We start from the raw sequence: 16,253 nt of genomic DNA, 5'->3' as shown, positions 1-16,253 counted from the left end.
ACATATTCAATGATGGAAGGCGTGAAAGATGAAGAGACGAAAGTAAAGGCGGAAGAACGTACAGTAAAAGAGAAAGGAATAGAAAAGGGTGAAATGCAAGATTAAGTCCGACTTCGGGAAAACGATACTATGGGAAGAGATCAAGCGCGGTGATGAGGAAGATAGAAGTGGCAGTATGAGATCTGATAAAGAAGGATGAAGGTGCTGAGGAGGTATATGAAAGTGTGGAGGGGGGGGGGGGCCTAGGGAAGGAAATAGGAGGAGACATATTGTTATAATACAGCGAGTGCCATCGAGGAAAGAGGAGAATGAGGGAGAGAAATAGTAACTGATATGCGTCTGAGAGGAGTGGAGAACGGAAGGGAAGCAATTATATAGAGAGTTGGAGAGGTGGGGGAGGGAAGCAGAAGGAGGTAGGGGGAGAAGGAAGAAGAGTGAAAGATACGAGAGATGCAAACTGCAAGAACGGGAGAAAGAGTACAGACATAGAGACGAAGACGTGGGAATGGGAGACTAAGACGACAGGAGAAAGTGGAGCTACGAAGGAAGGATGGAATGAGAAAACGAGCAAAAGAGGAGAAAAATCTCCCGTGGAAAGGACCCAGGCGAACATATACTCTACCTAGAAGGTCCTTGTGGGGAATAAAACATCTCGCACGCTCCAAGGTCGACTGTGGGGGTTCACGGACGGTGTGCTTCCGCCATCATTCATTCACTCGATGTTTTGTGGGCCTTAGACTGCTGTGTAACGGGGCGAAACTGGAAAAAGAGGCGGGTTCCTAATATTACCTGAGCCCCCAGAGCTCCCTGATGAAGCTAGACGAACCCACCCTGGAGAAGGTAACAGTGCCTGCTGCTAGCGAACACGCACTCGGGCATTTAAAGCACCGAATTACATACACCCATTTTGTTCTGAGTTTTAAGGGGCGACTTTCACTTATAGTTTTTTCGTATTTTGTGATTTGCCTTGTCATGTTAATTTTGTGTGGGTGGGTAGGTTCACTTGCTGCTATATAATGCGCCAAAATAACACGCTTAACATATATTTTACATGGAATGGAAGCACATCTGTCTGTCTTGTAAATAGAACGTTAATTGATTTCATAGATTGTGAAACCTCTTCACTGAAAAATATGTCAGAACTATATAGTATCTGCAACCCAAACAGCATATTTTTAAAGAAACGTAATCTTTAGTTACGATTTGGATATAGCCTTGACTTTCAAGTTCAAAATGTAATAAACACTATACGAGTGACGATGAAAGTTGGCTGTATATAACATCACGGGCGCTTCGAAACTACGTATGGCCATCTGCAACCTTTATCCACTCACTGCAGCGTTGTCGTGTGTTTGTCGGCCAATGAGTTGTACACAATTGTGTTTGTGGTGGGAAAGTTGAATCTAAATCTCACAAGAGAACAATTTGATAAGCAACTGGTATAAAACAAAACATATTCTGTTGCATATTTGGAAAGATATATATATATATATATATATATATATATATATATATATATATTACACGTGTGTGTATAAGGGTAAAACTAAAAGCAAACGTAAGTATAGCAGTACGAACGTTAACAATATTAACACTAATATTACCATGAATAGTAAAAGTTCTACTACTATCACCCAGTAGCGGTCGGCAGTAGGTGTTTCTATAGGGCGGTGACGTGGGCAGGAGGAGGGGCAGGGTGGGGTGAAATAATGTATGGATTACGGAGTTTTACAGGTAAGTAAACATTTAAATACATAAAACGAATTTCGTTGCGCACACTGCATCACATTTGGTGATGCAGTGTGCGCAACGAAATTCGTTTTATGTATTTAAATGTTTACTTACCTGTAAAACTCCGTAATCCATACATTATTTCACCCCACCCTGCCCCTCCTCCTGCCCACGTCACCGCCCTATAGAAACACCTACTGCCGACCGCTACTGCTATCACCACAAATAGTACTACTCCTACTAATCAATATTAATTCTTAATAATAATAAAATAATAATACGCTTGGAGGCGTAAAACCCTAGTTTCAAGGTGCTACAAATTCTAATTTTAACTTGTGAAATAATATAAGCCCGCGATATTCTGCATTGCTTAAAACGTCAAATATTAAACCCAAGAGGGTTTAATGTAATGCTCAAGAGTGACACAAGTCACAACATTACAGTCTTTTACTGGAAAATCATCAGTGGAGAAATCTGTGGGACGCGACGGGGTGTGTGACTCAGGCGCTGCAGCCGAGCCAGTAACGATTGCAAAATATGTGCATTAAAGACTGAACGTTCAACGCACACACTTCCTGCTCGGGCATCATGTAGAGACATCCTCGGAAAGGGCAGAAGGCGCCCGGGAGGGAGGCAGAAGGCTTCCATTGTGTTGCGCCCCTTATCTGCAGAGAACACGTATCCTGTGCGCGGACGGGTCCGAGAGGCTTGAAGGCAGAAGCAGCTGCTTCCTTCCCATCGCCAGTGACTTCACTTCCCAAATTTAGCCGAAAGAGGGAGAAAAAACACAGGCCTATTCGGTTAACTGTCCTCTGCCCTTTCTGTGTCACAAGAGGGAGACAGGGGACCACACTGGAAGGGGCTGCTGTTCTCCCCCAAGGTGACGGTGACCCAATGTGGGGCCAACTGGCTGACTGCTCCAGATGGACGGGACCATTAAGGTGAGAGCGTGCGGGGGCTATGGTTGAAGGTGGGTTAAATGGCCCTGCTCTCTAGGAGAAGGGCCAGGAGGGAGGGTTTGCAGCTGTACCGCGACACAAGGTGGGGGCAACACGGTGGCACTTTCATGTGGCTAGAGGGTCGACCAAGAAGCTGGGAAAGCTGGTATGAGTCTCGGCAGGAACGCCCAACATCTTGTGATTCTGGGCAAATCACTTAATCTCCACGGGTCTAACAAAATGAATGTGTCCGTCTGTAATGCAACTGGTGGTCATGTAAAGAGCTCTGATACCTTCGTGTCAAGTCCGCCCTATAAAAACTCAAAAAGGTCACTCAAATTGAGGGTGCCAGGAGTCACTTGTAAAGATGGAACCGAGTAAGCGCTCACCGTCCTCTATTAGGCGCGTCAGATTTGATAGGTATGGGAGGTCTCTGCTTCCCAGCGCTGAGAGGTGCTTAGATCCATTTAGTGGCGGCATACATACGTGGCTTCATGCTGTTTCGACGTCTTCAATTCAGCTGTCTCTTTCAGGGCTTTGGCTGAAAATTCGTATTCGTTTAAAGTTGTGATCAATACTCGTTGTTTCTAAGCGCTTTGTGTTTTCATGCCTACATCTTTGGAGCACGTTTTCTCCACTAGCCAGTAGAATAGCTCACAGTTGAATGCGTCTGCTGCAGACATATGTGAATAACATGTTAACGTTAAAACGGAGCCCGGGTCTGCGGTGCCCCTATGAGCCCTCTTCTTTGCCCATGGTCACACTGTTTGACCCAGTGAAAACGCCGGAATTGTGTTATGCCGACAACTGTGAGCAATAGAGCTGGAGATTTTTTTGCAGCATAATTTCAGTCGAGCTGAATTTGATATTTAACTTGTATTGCTTTGGGGACAATTAAGAGTGAGAAATTAAAAAACAAGTTAGGGACTATATACACATTTTTCTATCTAAAGCGGAGAGTTGGCATTTCAGACCAGATACCCTGTTTTCATTCCCAGACACCAATCCACCAGACCACGTCTCCTGTGCCATGGATAATTAACCAGCGAGAGAATGAGATTGATAGAGGTAATACGTTCACCTCCCATTCAAAAACAACCGGATTCCATTGGGCACGCGCTCCGACGCCAACCTGGGGACAGAGCACAGCTGCTTGCTTCGTTTCCATTTCTCAGGTGGTACTCCGCCTCTTTGCCCGCACATAGACTGCCTGGTCAGGGTGAAAATACAAGGTGATCTTGTCAGGCATGCTTTTTTTATGCATCATTATTGTTTCACACAGCTCCAATATGCACTCTTTTGCCCTCTGCAGTTGGCCACATCGCCTGCTCGTCGACATAGAATGGAACTGCATCGCAGTAGTGCTACCCTGCTAGACAGGATTGTAGTTTTTTTCTCCCCTAAACGGCCCCCGTAGGTTGAGAGAGCCCACTCCACCCAGTTTATTGCCCATGGCGTCAGGAGGTGAGGCCAAAAGGGTCTCATAAGAGGTCTGGGGAGGGAGGGCTGGCACACTTTGTATTCAAGGTTTTAATTGTACAGGTTTTAAGGCTGTCTTTAAAACACAAAACAAAAAAAACGTGATTTTGTTGACACCGCAATTATTACCTGTAAAACCTATTCCCATCCCACTCCGGTATTTTTGCTTTTCCGATAACCGTTCCAGCCTTCTTCTCTCTGCCTCCGGGCGGGCCCTCACTGCTCTCCAGAACAAGCCTCTTTCCACCCCCCTGTCTCGCCATCCATCGCCACGGGCTACCCTCAGTCTCCTCACTCTCGCCGCTCCCTCCAGGGGGGCTGTGAAGTCAGTGACGACTCGGGGCCCTGATGAGAGACTTCTTGATCTGACAGAGAGATAGAGGCAGCGGGGGCCGCCCCTTTTCAGCTGAACTCCTCTGATGAAACCGCGAAGTGCAGCACGTGGCCGCGCAAGATACGACTGAGAGCAGCAGGGGACGCATGATATCTGTGCGGGGAGGTGGGATTAGAGGTGGTGGCACAAGGAGGTATGAGTCAAAACGACCCCACGCCACGGGCCAGCTCTGCTGGCAAAACCCACAACCACAGCCCAAATGCTGCACGCTTGTCATCTCGGCGCCATGCAGCATCGCAGTTACATTAAGAGCTGAGTATTTTTTTTGTACTTCGAGTGATGTGTTACGTCCTGTTAATGTTCCGCTCATCAACAGTTATATCTCACTATCTAAACTCAATTCATATTATTGTTAAGCTACCATGAAAAGCATACTGCGAGAAAGGAGGTACACCACAAATTGTTAGCTCGATGAGGAGCCAATACTTAGGAAAAATTGAATAAATAAATAGGTAAAAATGAAGACCATCTAAACAAGGCTATTAATGGAATGAATTAAAAAGGAACGAAAGGCAAAACTGATCAGGCAGGACGCAAAAAGTAGAAAGTAAGGAGAGAGAAAGAAAAGCACGGAAGGGAAGATAGGTACACAGAAAACACAATGAAAGAAGAAAAGGAAAACAGGGAATAACGAAAAGGAGACAAAGTAAGAGAACAGAGAGAGGGAAACACAATTAGAAAGAGGTAAAAAGAAAAAAGAAGAAGCGCATTTCGTTACAAGAATAAAGAAAGTGAAGAGATAACATTTTTCTAAAACTGAAGAAGAGCAGATGAAAATAAATTACAATCGAAAACTGACTAGATCCCCAAGAATGCTAAACGATAATGGGTTAAAAAAAGTAAAATAGCAACGTTTGTTCCAGCAGCACAATTGTACCTCACGATGTAGTTTTTGGAGTGCTATGGAAGTGCGTGGTAACACTTAAATTCGTGAAACAAGATTTTTTTTGTATGCATCGCCATATGCGTGCATTTAAATGCACTTCTGTTTCTAATATAAGCCCTGGTCACGTGGCAAGGGCTATCACCTCCAGGCACCCTAGCACTAGAATCCCTACAGGGCCCTTAGGGCTTGATCATCTGAGGAGGGCTATCCACCCCAAGCAGTGACACCATTAGTAGGCGTTAGTATTTACTCACACGAGGAGAGCTTTCAACCCCTTCTCTAGCAGTGATATCTCTAGAATGCCTTATGGGTTGACTCATCAATGCAGATCTCTTATTCTCGCATCCTTTGATAAACCATTTTTTTTCACACAGATACATAATTAGTCAGCACATAAAACCTGGACTTCAAATATAAGCTGATCACAAACATGATAATGGGACCCACAGAACCAATCCCTCTCTCTCCCACCACTCACCTTTCACACCTTTTAGTGCTGCGTCCAAAGACAAGGTAAGAACATCTCTTGCTCAGTCAGGCACTACCTGAAAACGTTTCCACATAGACTCAAAAGAAAGACAACAAAGTTCCAACCACACAATCCACACAGTCAATTGTGCAACCCATTTCGAGAAGCGCTACAGCATTCTAGGGGGCTTATTTGCAAGTCCCTTGCACCACCGCCGGTGTACGCCCCGATGTGCAGGTGGTAAGCACTATATAAATACAACAATACAATACAATAAATATATAGCATCTCTGTACATGGGATTCACGAGGTGTTGGAGGCCCACTGAAAGCTCAGCGCTCTAGAGAGTGATTATTGCTTTAGGTTAGAGGCATTTGTATAGCACACACTCTGCCACAGGTGAGACAATAGAGCACAGTCGATGGTCTGGTTGTCTTTCCAACATGGCTCTGATGTTTCTATATATTTATTGACTTCACAAGGGGCTAAGATTCTCCTTTCAATGACCTCAGATGGCTGAGTTGTGACTCGCTGCACAATAGTCTTCATTCTTGATTCCTATTCTGGCCAGATGTCAATTGAAAGCAAGTCTAACACGCTCTGTACGTAGACGTTTATTGAACCCACTGTAGGATCTGAATCAGCTGTCAAGATGGGGTTTATATATTCCAAAATCTTTGGTCCTGCACTTCAAGGGATTTGTCTCCATGTTTGTGTTTCTAGAAAGATCATTGGTCAATCAACTTTCTAGATGATAAATGAAAGCTTTTAGTTGGGGTAGCCTTGTGACACATTGTTTTCAAGGACGGTGAGTCTTTTCCTCATTAAGCTTTATGAATGTGGTGGCAGAGGATTTGAACTTGAACCTTACATCTTCTGGAAGACAGTGGATAGTTTTGACGGCAGGTATCATGGGCTGTTTTACTGTTGCGTTTATGGAGACTGACAATCAGTTTGACTCTTGAGGTCCATAGCGTTTGTTGTCTGGCAATGGGCTTCCTAGAAAGGCCAATGTAGATGATATTGTAGTGTAGTAGTGAGGCAAATGTTGTCTTTGAGAAGAGTTTCTCTCAGCTCCACCCAATGCCATTTTGCGGCAGTGGGTGGATTTTTTTGGGTAACTGCAGAATGAGGTGTGGGTGTATGATTTTGTTGTGTGAACATGGAGCCATGCATCTTTGTCATTTGCTGACTTGTTCATTGCGCTGGTGTGTGAACAGCGTTACTTGATGGCAATGTCAACAATATGATTTATCCGTGGTGTATTGGATCAGTGCTAGGAGACTTGTCAAATCTGTTCTGTTTGGTGTTCACATGAGATGTATCACAGTGGGATGTGCTGTAGTGAGCACACTTATCATTTCTGCAGTATTGTAATGGTCACACTGCAGCACTCCATGCCAGTAAAGGGCTGTTAGACCTGGTATCTGTTTGCATTGTCTCCCGTAACCTTTTTGGCTTCCGACCTACTGTTTGGACCTTGTTTTGCTGGCGTAGGACATTGTGCGCTTTGATACTGCTATCCAGGGCCCAAAGCGATGTGCTTGTCATATACAATCTGATGATTTGTGTATACATGATTGGCTGATTTGAGTTAGCTCTAAGGGGAAACAGTCTTTACAACGCAGCGGTATAATCCTTGCCTAAATCAATGGGTGGGGAAAGGAACAGGAAGGATTGGTAGAGGGAGCTCCATGACACAGCCTGGTTAGTGGGGCTGGGCCCGGGATCGGGGGTAGTTATTAGGGATGAGAGTCAGTTTTAAGGCTTAGGGTGGGGGGGGTCAAAATACTTTTTTGTCTGGGTTTTAGGGCTCAGGGCTTGCAGTTGGGTTAGTTTTGAGAACTGAGGTCAAGTTTTAGGGCTCAAGGCAGAGGGGAGGGGAAGATTTCAAGGGTTGGGTCAGTTTTAGTGCTCAGTGTGGAGGGACTGTGATCAGGGTTGTTTTTTTGCCATGGGCAGACTTTCAGGCTTCAGGGCAGGGCAAGGGAAAGGGAAAGGGAAAGTGTTCAGGATGGAAAGGTCAGTTTTAGGGCTCAGGGCAGGGGGACTGCGGTCCAGGAATTTTTTTAGGCAGTGGGTGAGTGTTAGAGTTCAGGGCAGGGAGACTGGGTCGTTTTAAGGGCTGCAGTGGATTGCAGTTCAGAGCTATGAGGTGATAGTGGGCAGGGTGGGGGGCTGGGGTGTGAAAATAACCTTGCACATCCCTTTAGCATTCATGCCTTTACAATGAAATTCATTGTAAAGGTATGTGTTATAGAAACACAGTCGTGGTTCAGACCACGCTGTTTTATTCATGCGTGGTTTAGGCATGCATGATTGTATCATACAACCAGATCTAAGTCTCTTGTCTAGGGGTAAGACATATACCTAGGTCATGTAACTCAAATGCTCCTCCATGGGCCTGCAGCACTGGTTGTGCCAGCTCTTCAAATGTGCCACAGGTTTGCCATGGCTGGGCCTGTGTGTGCAGGTAACTGTGACTCTGATTGGCATTTAAAAAGCTACTTACCAAGGTTCTTCATGTCTCTCATTACATCGAATTACTTCTTGTGGGCAGGGGCAGTGTTTGGAAGAGGTAGGTCATATGCACACGTGTGCTACATGCACCAGTAGTGAATGGCACCGGATGGTGTGTTCGATACAGTAGGGCCTGCTTCTCTCATTGGATTAACATGAGGGATCTGTGGAAAGGCGCTTGAGCTTCATTTCCAACATGCAGAAGAGTGGCAGGATATTGTTTGATATTGATGAGTTAGTAATGGCAAATCATATCCGGTGGTATGAGTGGTTTGACATTACTAATGTGGAAATACCACTTCGAGAAAGTGGGATTTTCTGTGCTCTTGACTCTGTTGCCTGTCAGCCCATCTTCAATCCACATCTGGGTGCTGGGGGGCAGCTACATCTGTGCATTCCTGATAAGGCTGTCATATACCAAGGGGACATAACGGCGGGAAGGGGAGCAATGCAGAGTACAAAGAATAAGAACGTTAGAAGATAGGAGCAAAAGCACATGAGGCAGATAAAATCAAATAAAAGCAATAGAGGTGAAATGCAGTGATAAATGAAAAAGTGAAGAGAAAAGCGGCAGGCAGGCGGATGGGGAAAAACAGAGCAGAGGACTGGTGCAAACCTGCGGCAGCAGCGAGGGCGGGAGAACGGGCACAATCTAGTGGAGCTGTTCGGCTTGGGGAGCGACCTGCTTGTAACCACAGTCAAGGGTCGCTCTCTTCACCGCGCAGTGGCCACCATTAAGAAGGGGTGTTGGGAGGGAGGAGCAGCTGGGGGGCTAGAGCGTAGACCGAATGCATGAGCGAGGGGGTGGGGCCTTGCAGGGGAGATAGCGGTGGTAAGATGAGAAATGCAGAGTACAAAGAATAAGAAAGTTAGAAGATAGGAGCAAAATCAGACGAGGCAGATAAAATCAAATAAAAGCAATAGAGGTGAAATGCAGTGACAAATGAAAAAGTGAAGAGAGAAGCGGCAGGCAGGCGGAAGGGGGAAAACAGAGCAGAGGACTAGCACAAACTTGTGGCAGCAGCAAGGGTGGGAGCACTGGCACAATCTGGTGCAGTTGTGCGGTGTGGGGAGCGACCTGCCTGTAACCAATCAAGTGACCCACCTGGGGGTGACATACGATGAGTACGTTTTCTGAGTCCAAGTGATCCTAACTGGCACCCTAGACTGTCTATGACCTTCATATGCTTCAGTGCTTGACATCGCAAGCTCTGTCCAGGTCGCCAGCTCCTTCTTTCCTGACCGATGCCATAAAGTACTCTGTTGTTGAGAAGACTGTCACTGGGTACGGGGGGTCTTGTTGTGCTTGTGTGCACCCACGGCTGGCTCTATCAATTGTAGCTCGCACCTCCACAGAAGTAGAACAATTATCCAAATTGGAAGTGTGCCATCTTCCGGTGTCACATTTTTTTTGTTTACAGGCGTGATAATCATCCCGCACTAGTGAAGCTGCTGCTGGGTGCCTGAGGACCTAATTTGGATGGATGAGAATATGGAACTGTATCCTTCTGCTTTTGGTGGTCCTGACAATCTAATCAATGTGTTGCCAGCAGGTGCAACATGTATCTTTGGCTGGTGTACTTTGAGTGGCTGAGGTGCTGGTTCAAGACGCATAGTCAGAACCTGTGATGTTTGACCATTACAACTGTATAAGGTATGCAATATTGGGAATGTCGTGTTAGCAGGAAAGTGGAATAATTCTGAACAGCTTGCATATATGTTTCTGTCACTTTTGATTCTGGGAGGGACTGCTTGGATCGTGAGCACCTTGGAGAAGTATGCATATGGGTTTATGTTGCTTATGAGGGTAAGGGGATAACAGGACAGGTGAAAACCTATGACTAGTACAAATATGTTCATGCTGTTCTGCTGCTAATGGAAGTGTTCTACATTTGCATATAACTGTAAAGTATTTCTCCAATGCGTATGTCAGTTTGATTTCAATGTGGGGTACAATACAAAGACCAGTGTTTTATACATACGGTGTGAAGTTTTTTTGAGCGTAGACAGCGTGTTGCGAGGGTGGGTTTGTGCTCATACTTTACACTTTGACCCTGAGGGTAAGCCTGACTGCTCTCTGACAAGCTAGCCAAGGGTGAGCATAGGTTATCGGACAAGTGTATTGTATTCATCTATCTAGGATGGTTGGATTCTGCCTGGCTTTGGTGTGTCCCAGCCATCCAGAAACCACTGGGTCCAAGAAAGGCCTAGGTTGCTCGGTAGTCAACATATGTAATGTGGTGAGAGGATGTCTCCCAGATAACTTTCATACCCCAGTCAAGTGCACCTGTTAAATGCCTGTGAGGACATGCTAACATCTAATCCAAAATAACCAAAAGGAGAACTGCCTACTCTTACTCTTAACTTCAACCTCAACATCTATGGTAGATCCTAAAAAAGGAATCTGTGTGGATCAGGCCACGAATAATGGAAAGCAGATGCTGTATTTAACATATTTTGCAAACAGGCTCATGATCTTTAGTGGTTCTTGGCACACCAGCAGACAGAACGCCATCAGACTGCAAACCAAAAGTGTAAAAAAGATTAAAAAAAAACACATCAAGCCTTTTCTATCTATGTTATGTTTCGTAACTCTTATATAGCGCATGGCTACCCCAGCAACGAGGCGTCCCAGCGCTTGCAGACAGGTCCAATCACATAACAGCCGGAGGAATGCGGCAGGATATCTATTCACCGCGGCAGGATATCTATGCATTCAGTATCTGGGACAACTTCCCCAGATCCACCAGGACCGCCCAGCACAGCTCAAACTTAGGAAAGAGTTGAAAAATCACCTTGTTAAGAACTCTACATCACAATGCAATAAGTGTCCACAACCCAGCATCCTCTCCTCAGTGCTTTAAATGGGCTGATACTCACCGGTACTGAGTATCGGCACTTCTTATATTTGGTGCACAGACAAAATATCGACTCCAAAATATCGAATGGACAAAATATCGAGTTAAAAATATCGATAATAATAAAATATCGATTACAAAAATATCGTTGGTCAAAATATCGATTAAAATAATGTTAAAAAAATATCGAGTACAAAAATATCGACAAAATATATATAAATAGTCAAAGTAAAAAATTTCAATAATATGTAGAAAAAAGGTTAAAAAAATAAAAAAAATGTATTAATAGTAATATAAATTGTAGTTAATGTTTAGGAGCGGGATGTTGGGTTAATAGGGGATAAGGGTGGGGAGTAATTTAATAATAATTAATTAAATAATATATGTTTGTAAATATTTTAATTAATAATTAATTGGTAATTAATTAATAATAATTAGTTAATTAATTAATATACATTTTTACATATTTTTAATTAGTAATTAATTGGTAATTAAATAATATTAATTAGTTAATTACATTAATTAGAGTAATTTATTTATATATAATTTTTAGTCATTGTAAATTAATTATTTGGAAAAAATAATATTAATTATTAAATTAAATTATTTACAGCTAATGTGCTAATATTTTTACTTTATTGTTATTGTTAATTAATAATTAATTGGTAATTAAATACTATTAATTATTTTAGGGTTCAGGGTCAGTTTTCAGTTTTTGGGTAAAGGGGTATTTTTGGGGTTCAGGGTCAGTTTTCAGTTTTTGGGTAAAGGGGTATTTTTAGGGTTCAGGGTCAGTTTTCAGTTTTTGGGTAAAGGGGTATTTTTAGGGTTCAGGGTCAGTTTTCAGTTTTTGGGTAAAGGGGTATTTTTAGGGTTCAGGGTCAGTTTTCAGTTTTTTGGTAAAGGGGTATTTTTAGGGTTCAGGGTCAGTTTTCAGTTTTTGGGTAAAGGGGTATTTTTAGGGTTCAGGGTCAGTTTTCAGTTTTTGGGTAAAGGGGTATTTTTAGGGTTCAGGGTCAGTTTTCAGTTTTTGGGTAAAGGGGTATTTTTAGGGTTCAGGGTCAGTTTTGGGTTTTTGGGTAAAAAGGTATTTTTAGGGTTCAGGGTCAGTTTTCCCTACTGTTGCACCCACTGGAGTGGGAATAGTATTTTTTACACTTCTGGTATCGTACGGTAATATAATAGTATCTTATTTAATTATAGTATTTTACTATATATCTATGTTTTAACAAATAAGATTGTAAATTTTTTTTTAATATTTACATTTATTATTTTATTATTATAAGTTTATGTTAGTATTTTTAAGTATATTTTAGTAATTAAATTTTCATATTAATTTAATTTAACACTGTTTTTAATAAAGTCGATATTTTTTACAACTATATTATTGTAAACAATATTTTGTACTCGATATTTTTGTACTTACCTGTTAGTAGATACAAACTCGATATTTTGACTGTCGATATTTTGTCCACGATATTTTTGCAAGTCGATATTTTGACCCTCAATATTATTTCAGTGATCCCTTATATTTATCCTTTCAAATACCAGCGCTTCTCTTCCACCAAGGAGAGTACCAGTACTCATGTCTGATGTACTGTTTATTGCTTATTCTGTGGTGGAAGGGTGGAGCCTGCTTCCAGGGTACTCTGACTGTTAAAGTGGCCCTGGAGCCCCGTGCTGAGCCCCTGCTGAACCGTTCAACAGCAGCTAAGTTGCATTAAGTCTTCTAGGACGTGTGGGTTTTGAAAATGTCAGCTTCACACTGAGCTTGACAGAGCAGTGTCCATACCAATCGGACACTGCTCTGTCAATCACATTTACACTATGGTGTGCATTTGTGCACATCCTGGAATCCAGGCGACCTGCTGAGAGCGGCAATTAAGGAAGAAAAGGGAGGTAATGAGTTAAAAGCATCCTTTATCCTGCGTGAGCCTTTTCTGTGTGTGTTTGACTGATTGTGAGTGTTTAACGACTTGTGAGTGCGTTTACGTGTAAAGGAAAGAGGAAGAGAGAGAATGTGGATACTCTACGAAGGTGTTTTAAAGAAAGTATGCGGACTGCTTTGTATGTGCATGTGTGTTCAGGCCTGTGTGAGTGTGTGCGCACATGAGAATTTGAGTACTGACTTGAGCCCAATGCAAATGAATAATAATAATCGGGTGCTGTACTTATGCTGCAGGTTTCATCAAATTATGCAGCAACAAAAGGCAAAGTATGCGGTGTAATGCAGAACATATCCTGATTGTATTCATTATTTTGTTATTTTTACACTTGTTAATACTGTCGGGCATAGGTTGCACTTCAGTCTAACACAAAAAACATAGCAATAAGCAACAGAAATGTGAGAAGTCAACCTTTGGAAAAGACCTTCCACTGCGCAGCAGCATGTGTTGCTACTATTTTACAAACTTTTGAACTGTTTGAGATAGAAACAATGTTTTTTGTTAAAATCTGCAGATTATGCAGCAGATGATGCGGCAAATGCAGCAGATCCATAATTTATGTGAAATGGAATCGCATAATTCAACTTCCGTGACAATAACAGTGTGGCATCAGGAAGCTGCACTAGATAAAATAGTATTTGCAAAGCCATTAATTGTGGCCTTGGCAACACTGTTGCAATCGTTAATTAAAAAAAGAATATTGCACTTTTTAGGCCTGCGCTTGACTAAGAAGTGCGCTCTCACCTTCCTGGGGCGGAAGCCGGGAGGTCTTGCTATCCTTTCGCTCTTGCCGAACTGATAAAAATATTTGCGTTATTTAAACTTTATGTTATTTGACTCTGCTTGATTAATAAGCTTTTAACTTTGGACACATGGCTGAGACCTTGTAGAGATCTCTCCCCCCTTCGCTGCCTGGCCACTCTCAGCCGAGCATCGACGCTGAGAGCCGGTCTCGGGTAAGCGATCTGAAAACAGCGGCCATATTGGGTGTGGTTAGCGCTGTGACGCGCTCTAGCTACACATATAAGGGGACGGTCATGCCTCCGTGCAGCGGACGCGATCATCGGACGCGCCAGACCTGTGCCGGAGTTGTGCCAGAGTCCTGCCCGTCTGCGCCCGTCCGCGATCGGACGGGGCGAGGGGCCACAATCCCTGGTTCTCTGAATAACGCCTCTGCGACATATAGCAATAATACCTTACATATGCTACGACCAACTGAGAAGGCGACTTGTCGGCATACATTGGATCCTGCAAAGCCCCCTTTACTATGCCGTCATTGCCATCAGCATTTCAAAACATATGACCACCTGGACAGAGATCACACCTCCACTATACAATATAATATGGCCCTCTTAAATTGTAGATCCCTACCCAAACACTGCACGGAGATAGCTCTTTTAATCGAGGAACATAAGTTGGATGTCTTATTTTTAACTGAAACGTGGCTACAAGCAGGGAACGATCCAGATATTATTCGCGCTCTTCCAACAGGGTTTAATATCTGTAGAATGGATCGCTGTATAGGACGAGGTGGAGGCTTAGCCATTATTTATAAGGACACCTACCAATGTCGTCTTCTCCCATCTGTATTTAAAGAAGGGGAAAATCTCCCCTTCTCTCTGGAACTGTCCTCTACTGATTGTCTATCAGGCATATTAATCTATCGGCCTCCGAGGCGCTAAATGAGTTTATCCCAAAATTGATAGATTTGGCCTCAGAACAAGTGGTAACTATGGCCAATTTTACCATTCTCGGAGACCTAAATATACATTTAGAGGATTCCTCTCTTTCGACTACTAATAATCTTTCATCCGGCCTCCAAGCCTTAGGGCTGGACTTAAAATGCTTCCTCCCAACACACGAAAAAGGTCACCTTCTTGACCCTATATTTAGTAACTTACATAATCTACCTCAAGAGACCCAATCTCCATACCGTGGTCTGACCACTTTTTAATCCCCTTATTCTGGGTTACTAAAAATACTCGAGGGGCACAACCCCCCAAAATAATGTGGGATCGGAAATGGGATAGGTTACCCCTGGATAAATGGAAAGCATCTCTAATAGCCACAAAGCCCATAGTAGGAACAAATATTGAAGAAGCAAACACTAATTTTAATACCTGGATCCAAGAAACATTAGATATGACCCTCCCTAAAGTCATTACACAGAATTGCATTAGGAAAAATCCGGCTCCCTGGTTTAGTCCTGAATTGTGATTATTAAAGCAATCCTGCCGTAAATTGGAAAGACGTTGAGACGAGTCCCTTCGTTAGAAACAAAACAAACATACAGAATAGCTATCAGGAGCTACAAAAATGAAATCAAGAAAACTCAGGCAAAATTTTATGAGGATAAAATAGGTGCTGCAGTGAATTCCCCTAAAGAGATATTTTGAATAGCTAAATCATTGATTACCCCGCCACAACCCCTTCCTTCCAGTGAAGGAGCGCTTGAACGCTGCAATCAACTAGCAATATTTTTTAAAGAGAAAATAGAGACGATATATAATGCCTTTTCCTCTAATCAAGTTGACCCAGAACACACACAATAACACCGCCGACCTAACTCATGGTCCTGTTTTGGATCATTTAAATCTCTTAAACTTAGAGGCACTTGATGCAATTATCAGTAAAGTTGTATCAGGCTCTTCACTGGACGTAGCCCCACCTAAACAGATAAAGACAGCCATCAAAGCTGTCCAAACCACCATAATGGAGGTTTTAAATCTCTCTATATCAACATGCGCAGTCCCTTACATGTGGAAATGCGCCATGGTGAAAGCATTAATTAAAAAAACCAGCTTGGACCCGTCCACACTATCGAACTATCGTCCAATTTCTCTCCTGCCATGGCTCAGTAAATTGTTAGAAAAACATGTTAATAATATCCTCACGGCCCATCTTGAATCTAATAATTTGCTGCAAGGATACTCAAACAGGCTTTCGTCCCAACCATGGAACAGAAACAGCCTTATTGCTAGTGACTAAGGAGGCTAGGAGACTGGTGGATGAAGGAGGAGGAGCTGCGATCA

At 43.2% G+C, this 16,253-nt stretch overlaps 1 protein-coding gene across 3 annotated transcripts in view; it reads left to right on the top strand.

Annotated features, from left to right (window-relative positions):
• Nucleotides 1–303: 303 nt before the first annotated feature.
• Nucleotides 304–16,253, top strand: part of FLI1 (Fli-1 proto-oncogene, ETS transcription factor) — a 1,144,904-nt gene continuing 1,128,954 nt past the window's right edge. For 2 of the 3 annotated variants that reach the window (XM_086956984.1, XM_086956982.1), the window contains exon 1: nucleotides 304–840. In XM_086956984.1, coding sequence (XP_086813110.1) covers nucleotides 811–840 — 30 coding nt within the window. In that variant the 5' untranslated portion in view covers nucleotides 304–810. Of the gene's footprint in view, nucleotides 841–2,322; nucleotides 2,673–16,253 lie in introns of those variants that run through there. The other variant, XM_086956983.1, reaches the window with a different exon arrangement.

Source organism: Lissotriton vulgaris, chromosome 2_1 (genome assembly GCF_964263255.1).
Source record: "Lissotriton vulgaris chromosome 2_1, aLisVul1.2, whole genome shotgun sequence".
NCBI classification, from domain to species: domain Eukaryota; kingdom Metazoa; phylum Chordata; class Amphibia; order Caudata; family Salamandridae; genus Lissotriton; species Lissotriton vulgaris.
Note: the sequence above shows the minus strand (reverse complement) of the source record. Positions and strands in the feature narration are given on the sequence as shown.